General features: G+C 35.0%; 1 protein-coding gene across 2 annotated transcripts in view; it reads left to right on the top strand.

Moving 5' to 3' along the window:
• The window catches only part of NALCN (sodium leak channel, non-selective), a 413720-nt gene that overhangs the window by 109943 nt on the left and 280000 nt on the right, over window positions 1-23777 (top strand). For both annotated transcript variants that reach the window (XM_090258917.1, XM_090258918.1), the window contains exons 7-9: window positions 15342-15484; window positions 15611-15715; window positions 21612-21698. In XM_090258917.1, the coding sequence (XP_090115043.1) occupies window positions 15342-15484; window positions 15611-15715; window positions 21612-21698 (335 nt within the window). The remainder of the gene's footprint in view (window positions 1-15341; window positions 15485-15610; window positions 15716-21611; window positions 21699-23777) is intronic.

Genomic DNA, 23777 nt, shown 5'->3' with positions numbered 1-23777 from the left:
TACAACTCTCTTTCTCACCTGCTCTGTCCTCTCAGTTGTATCTGTTGGGTCGTTGAATAAATCTATTATGGAAATTTATGAAAACCCTCTGTCAATCAAATAATTCTGAGTTAATAACTAACAATTTTTCTTTAAAAATTAGATGCTTTAGATGTTTCCTTATATCTTTAAACTGAGATTATGAAAGCACAAACAGCTACCTTAAAAGTGAATTGTCAGATGTAGGTGAACTTACACTGCACAAAAAATTATGAATATCCTACATTGATGAAGAAGAACAATAAGTGTTTTTGTATACCCACTGATAATGAGTTAAATAAAAGATTATTAAAGCTTTAAGTAATTAGTCCATATTTCAGACATATTTCTCTGTGTGTTGGGTAGTGTTAGATAATGTTTCCTGGGATGATTTTTCCATAGTTTTCCTGACCAGAGATAAAAAGGTAATATTACCCCATTACGCACAGTGCAAGTGTCTGCTTGCTCTCTTAATCTCATGAGTCCATATCCTTGCTAGAAAGGGCTAATTGCTGAATAAATGAGCTCTGGTCTGATACAGCAGTCTTGCCAATGTGCCTAATAAGAGCATGGAGAGATACTTCATTCTAAGCACAAGCAGTCCGGATCACAGTTGTCCATGGTTAAATTTTTTGTGCTATATTATATTTAAAAAAAATTGACCCATATCCTGTGAACGACTAGTTTTTTCTTTCTCCTAATCTACTGTTTTATTATCAATATATTGTCTATGTCTAATGTTGCCTTAGAATTTGTTGAAAATCAAGTAGTAAAAAAGGCAGATATAAAGGTGTAAAGAGAAAAAGTTATTAGTGGGTGGAAATGACATATGGCATAGTAAGATTTTGACACAGTGGTTTGGAGCCAGCCAAAAAGTCTTCACTATCACAATTTAGCCTTACTTTGTGCTAATGATGGTCTTTTTATCACTATGTTGTTATATGTGCATAAGCCAAATTGTGACCAAGCAGACCAGATTATACTGAGCAGAGACACACCTTTGCACACATTAATTTAAAACTCTCATTTGAATTAAACATGCTCATTTATCTGTGCTTATTTCTGATCCATATCTTAAAAAAAAAGAAGCTACTTGACTTCTTGTGTCTGTTCCAGCACATAAAGAGTTTGGAAGTTGTTTGTCCTATCCTCCCAATAAGAAAAAGCTTCACAATTCTGAAAATCAATAACTTTGAAAATCAACAATGCTTTTTAGATCTACTAGGGAATTGGTGTTATAGGGCAAATTGCTGCATTGAAATTTGTAGAGAAAGAAAATACAGAGAATCATAGCTTCCCAGAAGCAGGACATTTCAACTGTATCTGACTAGTTGCTAGAGGCCCAGCATGGATGAGTTTAGTAGCTAAAATCTCAAGTCTTAGGGGGACCCCCCATGCTTTCATTTGTTTTACTTCCAGGACCCCTAACAGGTCTGTCCCATGATATCAGAGAAAAATTCCCTAATGCTTCCTGCAGAGGGAAAAGAACATGACTTCTTAAAAAGGTCATGCTCTAAAGGAAATCTGTGTTCCCAGAGCCTCATCTGACCTTGGGGACAGGCAGTTAGAAGATGAAACCCCTTCTTACCTTCCTCTATCACAAAAGCTATGAAAAATGACAAAGGAACTGCTGAAAGTTACAGATTAGGACTCTGGCTGACTTTTAAAAACTGAGATTTATTGATAAAATCATAGAACAATTTCCCTCCCTAATACCTTATCATCACATTAACAGGGCTACAAATTAATAGCTGGATTATAATTCCAACAGCTGCTAGACACAGTTTCTATTTAGAAGGAATTTCTGGGGAAACCTAAATTTAATAGAAGAGAGAGGCAAACTAGAATACTAGGGGAAATTGAAGCTTCTGACACCCACATAAAACATGCATTAAATTCAGCCTAACCCCTAGCCAGAAGAACATAAAACCTCACACTAAAGATCTAGCTCCCTCAGTTATTACTACCTGATAAATCATCTCCAGCTTTCAACAAAAATTACAAGGCATGGTAAAAGACAAGTAGAAACACAGTCTAAAGAGGAAAAGTAAACATTAGAACCAGACTCAGATATGACAAGGATTTTATAATTAGTAAATTAGGAATTATTTTGGAATTTAAAATACTTTGCTTAATATATACTAAGGTCTCTAAAAGATAAAGTAACAACATATAAGAACAGATCGGTAATGTAAGCAGAGAGAGAGAGAAATATCAAAAGAAACTCTAGAGATTTAAAAAAAAAAACTTCACTGTAACAGAAGTGGAGAATGTCTTAAATAGGCTTAATAGTAGACTATGTATAGCCAAGGCAAGAAGCATTGAGATTAAAGATATGTCAATAAAAACTTCACATGCTGAAATACTAAGAGGAAAAAGAATGGGGGGAAAAGGAACAGAATGCCAGAGAATGATGGCGCAATTATGAAAAGTCTAACATACATGTAATGAAGTTACCAGAAAGAGAAGAGAGAGAGAGAGAGAGAGAGAGAGAGAGAGAGAGAGAGAAAGGAAGAAAAGAAAGAAGTATTGAAAGTTATAATGATTGAGAATTTTCAAAACTTAATGACAGACACAAAACTACAGATCAAGGGAGCTTGGAGAACAAACAAGGTAAGAACTGAAATATCTATACTAGGGCATATTATATTAAAACTGCAGAAAAACAAAGAAAAATCTTCAAAGAAGGCAGGGAATGGGGTGGGGAAGAAACACCTTACCTGTAGAGAAGCAAGGATAAGAATTATATTTTTGTCTCCTCAGAAGCCATTCAATCAAGAAGAGAGTAAAGTAAATTGGTTAAAGTGTTGAAAGAAAAAGTAAACCTGAAATTTTGTATTTAGAAAGATTTTCTTTCAAAAATGAGGAGATATAAAGGTCTTAGACAAATAAAACCCGAGAGAATTTGTTGCCAGTAGAACTGCTCTGAAAGAAGTGATAAAAACAAGTGCTTTAGTGAAGGAAAATTATGTGTATTAGAAACTCATATCTACATAAAGAAGAAGTGTTGGAAAAGAGGTAAATGCAGATAAAATAAAATACTTTCTTTTTCTTCTTATTAACTGATCTCATAGATAAATGTTAAAAATAATAATAGTAATGCATTAGGTGATTTAGCTTACAGATAAGTGAGATGAATAATAACAGTAATGTTATAAGGGACAGGAAGAAGGAACATGGAGACCCTATTGTAAGGTACCTATACTCCATTAGGTGGTACAGTTTTATTTGAAAGTGGACTTTGATTAGTTGTAAATGTATATTGTAAACTCTAAGACAACTATTAATTTTTTCTTCAGTTTGTTTTTCTTTTTTTGACTACATGTTTTTTGTTATTAATTTATTGGAGTAGCATTGATCAATAAAATTATATAGGTTTCAAGTGTACAATTCTATAATAAATCATCTGTAAGTGTAATTAATATGCTAAGTGAGGAGTAAAAATGAAATCACATAAAATGCTCAATTAAAACCAGAAGAGACAGAAAAAGAAACAAAGAACTAGTACAATGAAAACAGTTATAAGTATAGCACATATTAACTCATATATATCAATAATCACTTTAAGTGAGAATGATATAAATATAACAATTAAAAGACAGAGACTAAGAAAGTGGATAAAACAGAAAAACGGTGTGGGGGTAGTAAAGGTAAAGGGGGTCAAGTGTATGGTGACAGAAGAAGATTTAATTTTGGGTGGTAAACACACAATGCAACATACAGATGGTGTATCATAGAATTACATACTTGAAACCTATATAATTTTATTAATCAATGTCACCCCATAAATTTAAGAAATGTCCAACCATATGTTGTCTACAAGAATCCACTTTAACTATAAAGGCACAGAATGATTAAAAATAAAGATATACCATGATAACACTGAAGAAAAGAAAATTGGAGTACTTCTATTAATATTAGACAAAGTTGACTTCAGAACAAGACAAATTTATCAGGCAGACAGAAGAGCATTACATAATTGTATAGGGGTTAATTCTCCAAGAAAAAATAACAGACCTTAGCATATGTGCACCTACTAAGAGAACATCAAAGATATCATTTCTTCCCCACTTGAGGTACAGATTCAACATCATCTCAATCAAAATCCTAGCAAGATTTTTTTGTGGATATCAACAAACTGAATTTAAAATTTATATAAAAAGGTAAAAGTCCTAGAATAGTCAACATTATACTAATGAAGAAAAAAGTTGGAGGACTAACACTACTCAAATTCAAGATATAAAGCTACAGTATCAAGACAGAGTGATATTGGTCAAAAACAGAAAATAGATCTGTAGAACAAAATGAACAATGCAAAAACAATCCCACATATACAGTCAACTGGTCTTTGATAAAAGGGCAAAGGCAATTTAATGGAGAAAGGATGGTTTTTCAACAAGTGATACTGAAGTACTAAACATTAACATGCAAAAAAGTGAATTTAGACACATCTAACATATATTTCACAGAAATCAAAATGGATTATAAATTTAAATGTAAAATGCAAAACTATAAAACTCTAGAAGATAACACAGGAGAAAAATCTAGGTGACCTTGGGTTTGGCAATGGTTTTCATTTTGGCAACACCAAAAGCATGATACATAAGAAAGAAAATTGGTCAGTTGGACTTTATTAAAATTAATAACTTCTGCTGTACAAAAGATAGTCTTAGAGGATACAAAGACAAGCCACAGACTGAATAAAATAATTGAACACATATCTGGTAAAATATTTGTATTCAAAACATATAAAAAACTCTTAAAACTCAAGGAAACATACAACCTAATTAAAACAAGAGAAAAATATCTGAAGAGACATCTCACCAAGGAAGATATGCTAATGGCAAATAAACATGTGAAAATATGAGTAACATCATATCTAATTAGAAAATTGCAAAGTAAAACAAAAAGATGCCACTACACACCTATCTCAGAATGGCCAAAATCCAAAACGCTGACAACACCAAATGCTGATGAGAACGTGGAGCTATGGAAACTTTCATTCATTGCTAATGGGATTACAAAAATGGTACAGTTATTTTAGAAGACATTTTGTTAATTTTTTTACAAAGTCTTAGTATATGATATATTTTTCTAGGTTTTTTGACAAAATAACATTTATTTGGTGCTTTAGTGTTTACCAAAAAGTATGAGCATTTCCCTAGTCTATCCATGGGAAGGTGAGGCCCAGGATAGTTAACTGAGTGACCCCATGTCATGTGGCTAAGAAGTAGTGGACAGTTTATTAAGGATGGTACTGAAAGTTAATTGTGGCTAAGTATATTTCTTTTTTAAAGTCAATGAACTGAACATACATTTTCAAGAAACTTTTTGGATCTGAAATCACAGCTTCTCTAGGCAGAGGAGTAACAGTTATCCATCATGACCTCTTCTTTGCTACTTTTACTCCCAGCCTACATGGAAATTGTCCAGCCACAGGCAGGGAGTATTTTAATTGGCACGTGAGCTCAGCATCGTTGGAGCTGTTCTACTTTAATACCTAAACTTCCCTGCCAATGCCAGCATCCGGCCTTGTCAGTACTTTTTTTTTTTTTTCCATTTGTGAACACTATAGTTAAATCTTTTCCCCTCTCCTTTTCTAGAAGTATTTCGTATTTAGAACTTTGAAGTTTAGAAATTTTCTACAACTAAAGAAATATGTTTCAACTAAAAATCTTTATTACTTGTAAAAAAAGTTTAACAAATATAAACATATATATACTTTTCTATATAGCATTCGATTTTACTCCAAAACTTTAGTGCTACAAACAGGTTTAAGGTAACAAATAAAGTGATTTCACTAGTGAGGCAAAGTTTGCCAAAAGAATGCCTACCTATAAAAAAAATAAATAAAAGCTAAAATTTAAAATTCAGCTCAAAAACATAAGGTTTATATATCGTCGTCGTCGTCGGCGGCGGCAGCCGTCCGTCTCGAGAGACGATGGTGTAGCTTCTTAAGAGTCTATCTGCACCGCCGAGAATGGCTGTGCAGTCCGACTCGGGAGTGACACGGTATCTGTCTCCTCCCGTGTTGAATCGACGCTGGAGTGTCCTCTCCAGTGAAGCTGAAGCTACAGAGCCTGGGCAGGGTGATATGGAGGGTCTGCTGTTGCCCATGCAGCAGACCCCCCCCTCTCTTCGCAGCTGAAGGATCCAAGGGAAAGACGGAGTCGATACAGCTTGGCTTCAGGTGCGCCGCAGGAGTTGCCGGTGTTGACTACAACGTCAAACCGCCTTAGGGACTCCGGCTCCGGATTTTCTGTCGGGGTTTACTCCCTTAGCCTTTCCCCTGAAGAGGTATGCCGCAAGGCAGCGGAGGTTTTTTGGAGTCAGAGTTTTCCTTCTCTGATGTGCCCTGACTGGAAGATCGAACCAGCGACACTGGGCAAAGGTTTATATATATATATATATATATATATATATATATATATATATATATATATATATCCTGGCTGGTTTGGCTCAGTGGATTGAGCGTCGGCCTGCGAGCTAAGTGTCGCTGGTTCGATCTTCCAGTCAGGGCACATCAGAGAAGGAAAACTCTGACTCCAAAAAACCTCCGCTGCCTTGCGGCATACCTCTTCAGGGGAAAGGCTAAGGGAGTAAACCCCGACAGAAAATCCGGAGCCGGAGTCCCTAAGGCGGTTTGACGTTGTAGTCAACACCGGCAACTCCTGCGGCGCACCTGAAGCCAAGCTGTATTGACTCCGTCTTTCCCTTGGACCCTTCAGCTGCGAAGAGAGGGGGGGTCTGCTGCATGGGCAACAGCAGACCCTCCATATCACCCTGCCCAGGCTCTGTAGCTTCAGCTTCACTGGAGAGGACACTCCAGCGTCGATTCAACACGGGAGGAGACAGATACCGTGTCACTCCCGAGTCGGACTGCACAGCCATTCTCGGCGGTGCAGATAGACTCTTAAGAAGCTACACCATCGTCTCTCGAGACGGACGGCTGCCGACGACGATATATATATATATATATATATTTTTTTTTTTTTTTTTAAAGCACTCAGAAAAAAAGAAGTCCTTTCTGTTTGCTCATATTCTGGCATAGCAAATAAAAAAATGTTAAATTTTATTATTTCAAATGCCACATCACAATTCTCAGGCTGAATGTGTGTGAATCATTAGTTAAAAGTGTGAATGAATTATGTACAGATTATCACCATTAGGTTACCTCACAGTTCATTTGGGGAAATATTTGAATTAATTATCTCAGGATTTTATTTTAGTAAAATTAAACATGATTTCAAGGCATAGAAAACATTGTTCATAAAGGTTTTATTCCTTAGAAACTGACATTATCCCAGGCAAATTAAATCTAGCTGGTTTATTGTTCAATAAACCTCTGTAATTCAGGATGGGCCTTTTTTGCTAATGCTGATCATCTGACCTTATTCACATTTCATGTATGTAGATACATTTAGTCTTAGTGACAGAAGTTTATTATGCTGAATCCAGATGTCCACCTTCAAAATAAAAGTCTCTCCTTGGTGGTTGTTTTTATTGTCTCATGTCAAACAGATGTACTTTACAATAACCACTGTTGGGTAAAATTTATTGCCACAGATTCAACTATCAGGATTTGAAAGTACATTTCACGTGAAGAGTTCATGGTGAGGTAGCCCGGGGAAGTTTGGTAGGAGGAAAATATTATAGAAAGTTGCAATGGATCTCACAACTGACCATTGGCTCAAACATTTTAAATACATGCTTAAAACTTGTATAAGAGATTTTATACCAGAAAATGGGGAAATTACCAGAGGGTGAAAGAAACTGAGAGTTCACCACAACAAAAAGAAAGAATTTCAATATAGATTTTGTCTTCCAAAGGTGACCTCAATCTAAAACATAATAGTTGAATTTGAGAAGCCACCATGCTGTTTAAAATGTTGTGACTGTTTAGATTCCATTGTTGAGACTACATCTATGTGTGTCATTAGCTGTTTAACAGATTTCTGTTTAATACTCTGCTTCATGGTCCCAGCAGAAACAGTCAGGAACATGGACTACAGACGAGTCCATTTCTTCTCTTGTCCATGAGTATATCAGCTACCTCATCTTGATTTAGACACAAAATGTAGAAAATGTGCTAAAAATGTACATTTGTGGTAGGTCTTAGAATAATTCAGAAAGCACAATTATAATTTTCGGTGAAGAAAATTTTGTGATATTTACTTCATTCAAAATATGTGATTAAAAAAAGTTAATATACTTGTATTAACTCATTCTATAAACTAAGATTTCCCTTCTCAGATATGTATCAACAGTCTTATAAAATTGTCAAAAGTGAAAAAGAAATAAGATTTTTTTCTTCCAATGTATAGTGATTGAAACAAAAAAACTGATACTTACTAATGTAATTGTACTATTTAGCTATGTGGCAAATACTTTATGTTATTAAATGATGTCATAGGATCTAGATTTTTAGCCATCAGAAATCTCTAAAGATGAATAAAATGTCAAATTTAAATGTAAACTATTGTAAATATAGTCCAAAAATAAAACTTTAAGTCTCTCCATTGACCCAAAATTGTTTAACCCCCAAACAGTTTATAATAAGCCAAAGGAGAAATTTTGATAAATCTCACAACTATTCTATTTTTACCTATGTAAAGTGAATACAGTCAATTCAGTTTAAAATAATATAACTCATATGCAAGTTTCTGAGCAAGGCACTGTAGAACAAAAGCTATTGAATCAGAAAAACTATCAAGTTAGAGAAACGGTTCTTAACCAGGGGCAGTTTTGCCCACTGGGGATACTGGGCTATGTCTACAAACATTTTTGGTTGTCACATCTGAGGGATGTTGTTGGAATCTCATGGGTAGAGGTCCAGGATGCTGCAATGCACAGGACAGATCCACACAACAAGGCATTGTCCAGCCCCAAATGTCATTATTGTCAAACTTAAGGAACTGTTGGTTAGAGTGTCAGCTAAGTCAGTGGTGCCTCTTCGATGGGTAAATTTATTTCCATTAATACTTCTGGATTTAAATAAGCTGAATTTTATTTAAATTTAGGCTGACAGTACTACTTGCCTTTCAGTGGCTTTAACAAATGTCCATACGTCAATGAATGGATAAAACAACTATGGGATAGCTACACAATGGAATTCTACTTGGCCGTAAAAAAGATGAAAATTTTATGCTTTGTGACATATGGATGGACCTGGAGAACAAATAAGCCAGTCAGAGAAAAACAAATACCATATGATTTCACTCATATGTGGAATCTAATGTACAAACTGAACTAATAAGCAAAATAAGGAGAGTCATAGATAGAGAGCAGGATGATAGCTAAGGGTAGGTGAGGAATAAGAGGCTGGAGGGATTGAGCAAAAAAGGAAAAAGTACTCATGGACATGGACAGCAGTGTGGTGATTGCAAGGGGACTAAATGGTAATGGAAAAATACAATAAATAAATAAATAATGAAAAAAAGTGTATTAAAAAAACAAATTTCCCTTTAAACTATGCCAAGGTCTTTTTTCCTATTTGTTCTGTGGTTTAACAAGAATATTGCTCTATGGAGCAGTTCTAGAGTTAAAAAATAAAATTTAAGTGAGAACAAGTTATATGTATGCAAACACAACAAGTGTAGAACAAGGAAGCACACCCACCCTATCTTGAACAGGTAGCATTTCTAATGATGGAAATGTGCAAAGATCAAGCTTTTATGTAATCTCTTAATGGACCACCTTTCAGAATCGACTATTTAGTCATTGCAACTGTTTCTGAGAAAATAAGCATTTATTTGGAATTTAGGATGGGGATCATATCCTTCCACAGTTAAATATACTGGTTAAGTTCACTGAAGCACCAATAGATCACAGATATTCAAAATTAGTGGTGGAAGAATATGTAAGTTTCTTTTCTTTCCAACTGAAGGGGATACATAAACTGGAATGTTGTAGCGTAAAGTCAGTCAGCTGATCTTCAAAAAGGGTAAGATTGGATCAGAATCAGCTGGAGGAGCAGAAATAACAAGTTAGAAAAGTGTGAGGAAAACGGATATTCCTGAATGACAAGAAAATTGTCATAGTGCACTCCACAAATAAGATTCTATTTCCAGGTAGGAAATGAAGTCAATAAATTCAATTTCAGAGGGAGGTGGGGACTAGGTGGAGTTGGGCAAAAGGGTAGAAAATGGGGACATCTGTAATAGTGTTAACAATAAAAATTTAAAAATATAAAATGTGTTCACATACAAAAAAATTAAATACATCAGGTTGGTGTAAGGAATAGGAATATTAATGGTTTATTTTTAGGATAGTACAGCCTGGAGGGCTAATGGAAAAATTACTGGTGGCCATCTTGCACGGGCAGCTTAGCAGACATGCCAAACTGCATAGGATGCACGAGAGAGGATATGGCAGTTAGAGTTAGGAGCAAGGGATTTCCACTACTCGCCACGAATGTCTTCAAGAACAAAGGGGGGCATTCATTTTTAGACATGACTGGAAAGATTGTACCTCCCGTAGTACTCAGCCAATGAGGAACTGGGGTAAGGGACCTGTGCACTAGGGAATAAAAGCTCCGCTCTCTCTCCACTGGGTGTGCTTGCCTACCAGGCGGATACCAGATTTTGCAAGACCATCATTAAAGTCTCGCTTATGCTGTACTTTTTGTCTCCAAGTCCACTTCTTGAGTTTTGGATGGAGTGAGTGTGTTTCTCACAGTTTGAAAAGTTAAAGGACCAGATAAGAAGACAAATATTTGTAGCAGGATGACCAAGATGGAATGAAGGTGACTTATCAAAGGTGCTGTTAGGACTTGTAGCTTGTTGTGCTTTGCAAAGCCAAGGGTAGTTTCCATAGGGACTGAACAATAGCCAACATCTAATGGGATGGGTTCTTGCTTAACCTGGGATTGAATTGCTTCAAAAGGTGGTGTGTTCTCTATCACTAGCAGTTAAAATTCAGGAACATTACCCCGAGGATCCAAACATTGAGAGAATGGAAGGAATGGATAGTTGTAAAAGGAACCCTCTTTATTTTGTTAGGAATTCTGGGTATGGGGTAAAGCTTATTGTGCAGACTAGGGCCTAGTGTACTTATTCAGTCTTACTCAATATCTCAAGGTGTACATCACCAATTCTAATTTCCCACATTCTTTCCTAATAGGTGCAGCATGACCATCATTAAAATAGCACTGCAGATATTTTGTGTTTGGAGAGGAGTTTAATGATGGAACCTCAGGTTTAATAGCTTGTTATTAGGTATCACCACAATTTTGTGGCTCTGTCATTTAAAATTTAAGTGGCTGGATGGTGTTATGTAACCTTAGACTAGGAGAAACATTGGGGAATATTCCAAGGACACAGTCAATTTTTCACTTTTTTTTTCATAAAAAAAAGAGAAGACAGTCAAGCAGTAAATATAATCCTAAAGATAGACAGAAAAAGTAAGGACTATAATTTTATTCAGAACTATTTTAAAAAGTCCTCTACTATGCCTCAAAACACGTAGTCTGTAGGAAGTTCCAATGTGAGTGTTTATTTTTTAAGTGTAGATTTGTGAGTCTTGTTATCCAAAAAACTCACACCATCAATGGAATATATCAGAAAGAATGAATGAAATTAGGAGAATTGATAAGCTACGTATCATGGTTGTGATTTTGTTTGTTACTTATACAACTTAAATTTGTATTTGAGAGCTTCAGGGGTCTAAGAAAGTAGTGCTATTCCAGGAGCTTCCTAAATACATATAAATGTATATATTTTGGAGAAGGCTTCATTGTTCTCTAGTGAGAGAATATATTCTATTCCTAGGCACTATTGTAGAATCATTACTCATTTAACAAAAATGTGGTCTTTTCAGCTAGAAATTTTAGTTCCATAATTAAGATGGACTAAAAGTGTTCTGTAGTGTATCTACAAAAATATTTTGTATGTATTAATGTAATATTTTCTAGAAATTTCCAATGATGGATCAAAAAACAAGAGAAGACTTTCCTATTTATATGTAGCATGGCCTTTTAAATTTATATGTATATATTTAAGTGAATTTTGAAAATCAGGAAACATAAAGAAAAGTATTTCTCAAATATCAATAGTATGATGATTGTTTAATTTGTCAACAATTTTTGAGTACTTCTCAATGCCAGTCTAGATGTGAAAGATTCAGTTTTAACTTAGAGTGCTCATACTGAGTGAGGGAGGGAGACATGTAAACAAGCCAGTGTGCTAAGTGACATGACACTGGTGATCTCAGGACTCTCCAGGAGGGCTGAGAACAGGCACTTAGTGTGGATTGTGGGCAGAGGAAGTGAGCTGAGCTGGACAGTGACAGAGTGGTCATCGAAGAGAACCAGAGAGAAGGTTAAGGGGGGGGGCAGTCAAAGAAAGCAGGATGTGCAAAATAAGTTTAAGCAGCTACAGTTTCTTTCCTTTCTTTTTTTTATTGTTGTTCTATTACAGTTGTCCCATTCCCCACCCCTTGCTCTTCTCTGTCCTGCCCACCTGCTCTTCTCGTACAGTCAATCCCCATACTGTTGTTCTTATCCGTGTGCCATTTATATTAGTTTCCTTGACTAGCCCCTTCCCCTTTTTTCTTTCCTTCTCCCCTCAGGTTGTCCACTGCTGAAGAATGTAGGACTATCATAAGTTTGATTTTTTGTCATTTTAAATATTGGTAAATAATTGGAAAGTCTTTTCAAAATTGATTTTTTTTTCATACACTTTGCAAAGTCAAGAGTAGAAAAATGATGAGGAAAGACTGTCCTACTAAATTGCCTTTGCTGCAATTCAGTAAAATCTTCAATGCCTTTGACTCAGTGTAGTTCATATATATGGGAAACACTTTCTTCAACAGTCAGCATTTTCCTGGGGAGGTTGTAATTACATTTTCATAAAAATCTTATCTCTTTGTATCAACAAACCCTGCTCTTCGAGATGTGCTGTGAATTCCTACCCCTTTCTCTCTTTCTGTCAAACTAGGAAGAATGGAGTTAAAGCTTTCAGATTAGAACACACTATTTTTTTTTTGTTTTTTTTTACAAATAACATCTTCCTTGTAAACATAATAGATAAGGATCTGGGTAAGTAAAAGGAGGATTATTTTCAGGGTTCTCTCAAATTTAATCTTACATTGACAAGCTCCTTATTTTACCTGTGAACACTCAATTAATAAAGCTATTTAACTTTACTGGTAATTCATAATGGATTTCTGTAGCCACATTTCTCTTTTAGTTCAAATAAGTAGGAAAAAAAAAGGACAGACATTACTTGTTTTGTGTTAAAACTGCCCTTTGTATTCAGCCCACAAGAGCAAATTATTGTATATTTTTAGTACATACTAATCATTAATAGTCACTTCTTCTCTGTTGACATTTTATTTTTTGTACATGTGGTTCTTCTCTGAATCTTTCTCCTAAAAATCATCATCTTGCATGAGTTTCTTAATGTACTATAGACTTAGCCACCATAATCCTTCAGAAGAAAAACTGAAGTTTATTCAAATTAAAGATAATATGCTTTTGTGGTGTCCCAGTCTCAAACAAGAGAAAATATAGGTAATATTTTACTATAGGTAATAGTAAAGAAAAGGGTTTAAGACATTGACTTGTTGATGTGGGTTCACTATCTGGTTCTATCACTTTCTATCTTGGATAAATTCATTAACTAATGACCTTCACTTTCCTTTTCTGTAAAACATGATTGATAATATCTGCTCTTTTACCCACCTACTTACCTGCCTCACTAATTAGACACAGATTTTTTTAGCATTTAAATATGTAAAAGCCTTGAAAATAAACATGTTTTACAAACACTAGTTGTTATGGCAAAGACAATCAATGTATAAAATATGATTCTTAAACTGAGAGATAGTACATATATGAAATTATATTTTAAACAGTTACTTAGCACAGATTGGTGCATAATAGGCATTTACCAATTAGGGTTATGCTTTCCTTCTCTATCTCAGTTTTTATTTCAAGTCTGTTTATTTCCCATTTGTTCTCATTTAATGCTAGACTTTTTTGCTGTTCTAAACACTTTGGTATTTAATGATACTCTGATTATTTTTCCTACATGCACAGGCCCAGAGAGACAGTCAGTCCTCAGCCAACTTCAGTAACCCCCTTCTTAGTTTGTACATTTAATCATATGCATATTCTAGTTTTAAATTTATATGTGGTTAGATAATATATAAGTGGATATTGGTTTTATATCATAATAATTTAACTCATTTATAGCAGTGGAATTTATTGTGATGCCAATTTTACGAGTTTCATGAATAATAATATATATCATTTTTCTTATAAACAACTTTAATTCAATATTACTATTTCTGTTTCCTCACAAAATAATATTAAGCAATTATCTTCAATTTTATAATAATAGTACTAAAATTTATTAAGTACACACCATATGCCAAGCCCTTAAAGAAATGTAATCATTTAATCTTCACAACACTTGAAGTATGTGTTATTGTTTCCCCATTTTACAGATGGGAAATCTAAACCATAGAAAAGATCTCGGGAGGCAAGATATCACAGTTATATGTACACCCTTTTTTCAGAAAGACTGTGTTAATTCTAATTCACCTATTATTATCTGTAAATCCTTAAACAAATTACTTACTTTTTGTGCTTTAGTTTACCCATCTGTGAAATGGAAAATTAATAACAGATGTCATAATGTTGTGAGAATTAAACACTCTCCTCTGAATGGCATCTTAGGTTCTCTTAACCATTTGTTCAAAAATCTGCCTGCATGTTGGTTGTTCATTTTTTCCTTTCATTATCAGTAGTATCTTCAGTGAGACAATTGTCTCATAAAATAAAAGTACTATTTGATGATTTAGTACCTTACATTTTGGTATTTAGTAAACACCATGGAATTTAAAGACAGGCTCCAGCATTTGCTTTGTTGGAGCCTAAGACACTTTAGTCTCCCAATGAGAAAGTGATTTCGAATGAAACCCAGTTTCCAGATTTATTTCGTTTTAGTTAAACTTATAGCATGTGTTCTTCAGTACACTGCAAGTGTTAAGCCCCAAGTGGCAAGCTTACACAGTATAGATTCCTTTTTATTGTGGTGTTACTTGGTTTGAATGTTCATTTCTTCTTCCACATCATTATATGCACTTAACATAGTTATTTTATTGCTAGAACTATTAAAATTGTCCTAGCTTAAAGTCAGAAACAATTAAAATCCTAAGAATAAGAACAATAAAATGTTGCATGTGATTTTAGTCCTTTAAGAAGATCTTTTGCCATTGAGAAAATGAGCATGGATTGATATTGATTGTTCTTCTGAATGATGGTTTTGATACCAGAAGTCCACCATAATTCAGTCTGCTCTCCTCTCTCTTGATAGGTACCAGCATCTTCACAGTCTATGAGGCTGCCTCCCAGGAAGGCTGGGTCTTCCTCATGTACAGGGCAATCGACAGCTTTCCCCGCTGGCGTTCCTACTTCTATTTCATCACTCTCATATTCTTCCTTGCATGGCTTGTTAAGGTACTGTAAAAACTTGTCCTAATAAAATCTGTGCTTTCTGACAGTTTCTGCAGATCTTTTGTTTGTCTTTGATTGACCTCTGTCAATTCCAGTCTTTGGTAAATGTGGTTTATAATTTTTTTTCAGAATGTGTTTATCGCTGTCATCATTGAAACATTTGCAGAAATCAGGGTACAGTTTCAACAAATGTGGGGATCAAGAAGCAGTACTACTTCAACAGCCACCACCCAGGTACAGTATCAGGGGATGATATTACAACCACTCAAACATGGATGTTTCCATCTTTACCATCAGTGGGACTTGTTGGAACTTGTGGGAGCCCTGTTATAATGGCATTCTACAATCAGACTCATTGAGGAAGTTATTAAAAAATAGAAGTGTTAGAGTCCAAACCTTGAACAATCAAATTAGGCTTTCTGGGTATTTGGGGCATGGGCATCTGGATTTTTATCAGCTCCATGAGTGAATTTGATACAAAACTAGAATTGTCACTAAACTTATCATGTGCCTTTGATTTGATTCTGCCATCACAAGTCCTTAAAGGGATTGCAAGTAAGTATGTTTATAATTATTTATTCATGTGATTGAAAACCAATACAGTGGCACTTTGTATAGAATTAAAATTTTTGGAACTGAAAATATATTTAATTTAAAAATGAACTAAATATAGTATAGAAAATTACAAACAAAAGCACTCAACACCAAATACATGCCTGTGATTTTTGAAGAATCACTGCATATTCAGAAGGGTTCTTCTATGCTCCCAAGAAATTGGAAGTGCCCTAGAATTTGACTAAAGAAAGCAACAGGACAGTTATTACATAAGAGGGCAATTTAGATTCAATGACTTTATTTTTATTTTTGGTTTTGTTTTGTGTATTTGTTTTGCTTTTATTTTGATGTTTAGAAAGAAAAAGGCAGCTTTATATATCTTCTAGTATGAATCTCCATATAAGACAGAAAAAAATTCATGATTTAAGAATAAAATAATTTTAATGCCAACTATTATTTTATAAATTTGTAAATATTTATACAGGTTTACTTGTACAAAGATATTTGTGAAAGATCCAAGGTACAAATATTATTTTAAAAATCTTTAAATTAGACTTGTAATAATTATATGCATAAATGTTCTTAAACATGCTAATATTTGGCAAAGCCTTTATGCAGCATCATTATGATGCTGTGAAAGTTTGCACTGTCTAGCCAATTCACTATAAATGAAATATTATTATTTTTAAATTTGACAAATAACTTCAGACTTTCATGAAAGATTTTTAAAATATTATCTAGATTATTTCACAAATGGCATGTAGGAAATTTTTCAAAGAGTCAACCATACCTAGTTTCTATTTTTTTCTCATCTCTTTTAGTGTACTATGAAATATAATAAAGTGGCAAGCTCATTCTGAAACATCTTTTAAGTAGAGTGACAACCTTCCAAAAGTGTGTTTTCTGCTATGCCTGTACACATAGGGAGAACTTAATGGAACATAGAACTATGAATTTAACACAGAATTTGTATCAGTGTTCCTAAAATATCTTTAAAACCATATTATACTTATTTAGAAAATCTTATTAAACCACAGTTGGAAAGGTAGTACGTGGAAGTGTTACCGATCAGCCAGCAGTTATAATATAAAGTGAAATATGAAGGTAGCAGAGTTGTACAATGTAGTTTTGATGCAAAATTGTACATAATCTGGAGGAATAAATTTGTAATTCAAAGGTAATTTGTCTAGGTATTCAGAGAATTGTAAAAACCCTTCACTAAGAAAAATGCTGTGACTGAGGCCCCGGTTGCTAAGCTACTAAAGTTCCTGCAGCACCTCTTGGTAAAACACCAGTTAGGCTGCCTGAAAACTGGCCCAGGCCCTGCCCAGCCCCTCCCATCCACTCAGTGGGTGGCCCAGTTGCATTTGTGTGTGTCTGTGTGTGTGTGCGCACCTGTGGATGTGTGGAAGGGAGAGACATCATTTGCCATGAATCTCTTACATTTGTAAAACCTGAAAAAACTCTGTGCACAAAAAACTCTTGTTCAGTGGTTTAAAACACTAAATCCCAAGTTTCTAATTCTAACAAAACGGATAGACTAAGGAAATAAAACAAGACAGTTGTTGTATTGTAAAGAGCTGTTCATAAATGAAGTCAGTTCTCACCTTTCTCTAATGTGTGGAATGTTTTTTGTTCTTCTATATAAGTTATCCTCAGAAAAGGGCTAAGAAGGTCCTGGCCTTGCTGGACCTATGATATCTAAGTCTATGGATTTTCCAGGGGGACTGTGTGTGTAGAAAGAAAATTATACACATTAACAAGATAAGGAAAGGGCATTCTGACATCTTAAGCAGTTCACTAGAAATTGGCTCTGATATGAACTATTCTTGGGCAAAAAAAAAAAAAAAATCTTTGATGAGAACTGTTCTGTTTTGTTTTGTTTTGTTTTGTTTTTGTTTTTTTTTTAAGTAGAAGGTGGCAATCTGCCTCTGAGTCATAGCATGAAAACAACTTATAGAAAATGTAATGCCAGAGGTCTTATGGAGACCATTATACAAAATGTAACAGGAAAATGTTGTGGAAATTATCAGATTAGTAATCATTAATTTCCCTGAACTCTGATTGGGATGGTGACTTTCATACCTGCATAATTATTAGACAAGGGTCACTATTGCCATATGTTCAGTTGGATGTTGGGTTAAAGTGCAAGAGATTCACACAGTCAGCTCTGTCACTCAACAACAGGACTACCCATGCCATGTACAGATGTGCAAGTAGAAATTATTCTGGAATTTGTATTCCTCTAGTCCATCTCTTCACTCTCATTCATCCGATATTTGCTGTTGTAGTCATATAGTCTTCTGATTGAGACTGATTCGTGGTAAAGATTAGCTTATCTTACTTTGCCTGGAGTAGAATGAAAGAGACTGTAAACATTAGTGCCACACAAGTTACTTTTTTGTGTATAGTGATAAGAAACCCAGGATATTGGTTACTCTGACAACTAATACATACCTAACTTTTATATGTGAATCATGGTCCAATAGGGTCATATTATAGGATTAGTAAATAAATATTCTGATTGTCTAAAGACAGTAATAATTTTTGGGTCTGTCATTATCTCTGATTCTGCACTTTTGCTGGCTCATGTTTTGTGAATTAATATTCCCTAATTAACACAGAAGACTGCTAAGGACAGAGTTAATCTAGGAACAAAAGACACATAGGAATTTCTTTTTCCTTTATAGTTCCATGAAAATTCTTAGAATATGAATACCTATAATCCCTAAACAACATCTGTATGAATATGGAGTGCTGGGTTAAAGAAATGCATATATGAAAAGACATGTAATCAAAAATAGAAAGAATTTATTCTCCAAAAAAGAGTACATACAACATAATGATCACAGACAATACTTTAGTCAAAATTTGTTTACTGTATCCTAAGACCATTGTCTTCCACATGAATATACATTGTTAAAACAAGTGAGAAAGCAATTTAGTCAAAGCAGTTTCTGAGAAGGACTATTCTAGCATGGCACAATGGGGAGCTCCTCCTCATAAAAAAACAGAGTAATGGAGTAGTATACTCATCATAGGAAGCCATACATGAGAATTAAATTTTGTGAGGCTGAGTCATTAAATATATCATTTAATAATCAAATCAACTGTCCACTCTCATTATTTTGTGTAATAATGACTATTACCTATTTTTAAAAATCAATTGACTGAAAGAATCCAAACATAATAAAAATTTCAAAATAAACTGCAGATTTTTATCTGTATTAATATGTGTGTGTGCATGTATATGAGTGTGTGTATGTATGAGCTACAAGGGACAGAAAGCCCCAAGTAAGTAGCTTTTATAAAATAGAGTTTCTTTCTCTCTCATGTAACATTAGAGAAGGTAACTCGGAGTTGGTATGGTGGTCCACATTGCCACAGGTCCTGAGTCCTTGCCCTTTTGCTCCACCTTGCATAGCTTCCATTCTCAAAGTTGCCTCTTGGACTAAGTTGGCTGTTATAGTTCTAAACCTCACATCCATATTCTAAAAATCAGGAAGGAAAGCAAATAGAAAAATAGTTTATGCTTAAAATTCATAGGCTAGTATGTAATTTAAAAAGGAAAAGAATTAATCCTTTTTTGTGTGTGCATGTGTGTGGTCTACTGGTCCCATAAACTTTCTTACTTTGGAAGACAAGGAAAAGAGATATGGAGGGGCAACTGGTAACTCCTGCCTCTGCCCCACTCCCCTAAGACTTGAATCTTTAAGGATTCCTATCTTTAGATATCCCTTCATCTATGTCACATAGCTACTGTTACATTAACCAAGCTAAATGTTTCATAATTCAGGGGTCTCAAGAGAAATGGAATATATTTGGGTTGCCTTCATTTTATTTCATACAAAGAAGTGACCCTGAGAGAACACTTTAACAGAAATTAAATAGATTCATTTGATTTTGGTCTACTGGACAAAGTAATTTAAGAGAGAAAATTGGTCTGGTACTAATCACAGCAAATATGTGCCCCAGGGATCCTTTGTGCCATGACAAGAGCCTAGGATGTCTGTAAAAGGGGTGTTAGCCAGAGACTGACAGGACTGCTTTTGTCCTTTTCTTTTGTCTTTGTCTTTTTCTCCTTAAAAGACTACTGGGAATTTTGACAGGAACATTAAAAGGCACTTTAACAGGTTTGCATTTCAACCATTGTATGTATTCTCAGAATGAGCCTATTCATAAGGGATGTGCTTGATTCTACCACTAAGAGTACCTTTGAAAATTCATTCTAAAGGGAGTTAGAATCCTTTGAATGGGCACCCGTGAAAGATAGTTTGTAATTGGAATCTTTGATCAAAGAATCTTTCTGTAAATGTGTACCTCCATTTTGACATTTTAAAAATACATATATGGTATATGAATTTTGGCACTGTCTCTAACCCCCTTCACTTATTTTATGAAGAACAAGTTTTCTTTTTGCATATGATCCACTACGTCTCTGATCAGGAGTTTGAAATTATGATTATAAATCCTAGGTAATAGAATCTTTATATAATTTCAGATTTCCAACAGCAATTTCCCTTTTGAACACAGAGGCAGACTAACATGTGGACATAAGTATAGCAAAGTTGTTTACTTATATGTATGAAACAGAAGACTCAGTGGGAAGAAAACAGTGAATGCTTGTAGTATCTTTTCTTAAAAAAATAAAAATCCTTAATTTCACATTATCCCACTATCACCCCAGTACACACACACACACACACACACACACACCACTAAGAAATTCGAAAGAAAACATACTAGTTGGAAATGTCTTCCAGCTGGGTGTAGTATTGACAGATGACTAATTTTTAAGATAATAAAATATGCAATAAGATAAAAACCTAGACATCCAACAACCTGAATAGTCAATTCAAATGGATGTCAGATTTTAGTATCCTGTACTGTAGTATCCAATCCTGAATTTTATCATTTATGTATTTTAAGCCAAAATAAACTACATTTTCCTTTTATTAATATATACATAAAATTTCTTCTGAATAGATTAATTTGGCCTAGTTAAAATAATTTCACAAAGCCTATTAAGTGACACATCAGTATCCTGTCATTAAAATAACACCAATCTCTATCATTATGCCATATGTAAAATTCTTATGTTATTTATCCTGAGATTATTTTTCTATTGGTTCAGTTAGAAATGTCCACTAAATATAGATAAAAATTCACCGTTTCTAGTAAAGACCACATCAAACACAATGCTTTGAAATTCTAATTTTCATTTTCTCCCATATCTAATATGTAATAATCAACAATAAACCTAATGAGGACAAAATGCCTACTTTAAAGTCTTGAGAATATTTGGGTAATTACATGCAAAACATATATATGTAAGGCAGAAAGGAACTGGTACATAGCAAGTGCTCCATATATGCAAGCCATTACCATTATTTTTGTTACTGTTATTCATTTAGGTTTTCAGTGTTAAAATGAATGTAATTGAAATGACTCAAGTTTTAAATATAAATCCATAAGAAAACAAATCATTGAGAAAATAAAAAACTGGAGACATAACCTTCAGTACTGAATGTTCCTTATGAAATGTTTCTGATTCATCTCCCTCTTTGTCCTGAAGATGTTTCATGAAGATGCTGCTGGAGGATGGCAACTCGTAGCTGTGGATGTCAACAAGCCCCAGGGACGTGCCCCAGCCTGCCTCCAGGTACAAGACAATGCCATTTTTAAAACCCACTAAACTAAGGTCTTTGATTTTTATTTTATACATGAAAATTCAAGCTCTCTAAAGTCTAGATCTGCTTAAATTTGTGGTCCTGGAGTTAGGCATAGTATTTTACTCCATCCTGTATTCTATCATTTTTTAGATACATAATAGAGATTTGGTAGCTGTTGAATAAATGTACACAGGTAACAGCATGCCAGAAGTAGTGAATCAGTGAAAATTTTTATTGTCATATTAAATCTTATAAAAATATTATTCTACAAAGGCCTGGGTTATTTGGGGCAGGCAGTCATGATCACAATTCATATAATTGAGTACCTCACTGAGTACCTGGAAAAGACTATCTTTAATAGGCAGTTTTTGTTTCGCATCTGCAAGCTGTCTAAGCAATGTGATATAATAAAGGTGTTTCCATGACAAAAGTGCAGCTGCAGCAAATACAAGGTGAGGGGGTTGCAGGTGGGCTCCCAGAGTCCTGGGAAGTGATCAGGGGATGGGCCATCAGATCTCTGGCCTGTGGAATTTCTAGACTTACAGCTGCTCTGAACTCCTCATAAAACCCAACAAACTCCTTCTTTTGCTTGGTCAACCACAATGGCATCTTCTCTTGCTTTGTTTCTCTTTCCTGCCCTCAAACATCAACAACTTTATTCAAAACCATTTCACATTCCCAAGAGTGGCACTCCTACCACGGCATTTCACTATTTCCATTAACCTCTTCTTTAAAGGTGAAAAGTCAAATAGCTCCATCATTGGAACAGAGAACTGATTCTTCCTCCTGGAGAATTTTACTATCTTCACTCCCTTTTGTTTTTAGTTACAAATCCTTTTCTCACAAGGGCTGCTCTGTATAGTTCTTCATACCCCTCCCCATAATATGGGGAAGGACATTTCATCTGCTTCAGAATGAGATCATACCTACTTTCTTTTCTTTTTTTAAGTATATTTTATTGATTATGTTGTTACAGTAGTTCCAATTTTTTCCCCTCTACTTCCCTCTGCCCAGTACTCCACTTTCCTTCAGCAATCCCGCCCCCCTTAGTTCATGTTAATGGGTCATGCGTATAAGTTCTTTGGCTTCACCCTTTCCTATATTATTCTAAACATCCCCCTGTCTATTTTGTACCAACCAACTATGCTTCTTAGTCCCTGCACCATTTCCCCATTTCTCCCCCTTACCCCTCCCAGCTGATAACCCTCCAAATGATCCCATACCTATGATTCTGTTCCTATTCTGGTTTGCTTAGTTGGATTTTGTTTTTATTTTTTAGATTCAGTTGTTAACAGTTGTGAGTTTGTTGCCATTTTAGTGTTCATAGTTTTGATCTTCTTTTTCTTAAGTAAGTCCCTTTGACATTTCCTATAATAATGGCTTGGTGATGATGAATTTGTTTAGCTTCACCTTGTCTGGGAAGCACTTCATCTGCCCTTCCATTCCAAATGATAGCTTTGCTGGATAGAGTAATCTTGGTTGTAGGTCGCTTTTCATCACATTGATTACCACTTGCCAGTCCCTTACTGTCTGCAAAGTGTCCTCTGAGAAATAAGCTGATAGTCCTATAGGCACCCCCCTCTAGGCAACACTCTGCCTCTCTCTTGCTGCCCCCAGGACTCTGTCTTTATTTTAACCTTTGGCATCTCAGTCACGATGCATCCTGGTGTGGTCCCCTCTGGGTCCAACTCGCCTGGGATCCTCCGTGCTTCCCAGACCTGCATGTCCATCTCCTTCGCAAACCTTGGGAACTTTTCCTCATTTTTTAAAATTCTTGCTTCCTCATTCTGCACTGGTTGACTGTTTTTTTCTTCCTTATGTTTCATGTCATTGATTTGAACCCCAGTTTCCTTCCCTTCACCATTGGTTTTGTGTGGATTTTCCTTCGTTTCACTTAGCATAGCCTTCACTTCTTCTCTTATGTGTTTGTCATACTCAAGCATATCTGTCAAGCCTGTGAACATCTTTATCATCAGTGTTTTGAATTCTTCATCTGTTAGGTTGTGTATCTCCTCATCTGTTAGGTTGTCTATCTCCTTGTCGCTTAGTTCTCCCACTAAAACCTATAT

The sequence above is a fragment of the Furipterus horrens genome, unplaced genomic scaffold, assembly GCF_987537825.1.
Source record: "Furipterus horrens unplaced genomic scaffold, mFurHor1.1.pri manual_scaffold_12, whole genome shotgun sequence".
NCBI classification, from domain to species: Eukaryota; Metazoa; Chordata; class Mammalia; order Chiroptera; family Furipteridae; genus Furipterus; species Furipterus horrens.
This window is presented reverse-complemented; position numbering and strand designations above follow the sequence as displayed.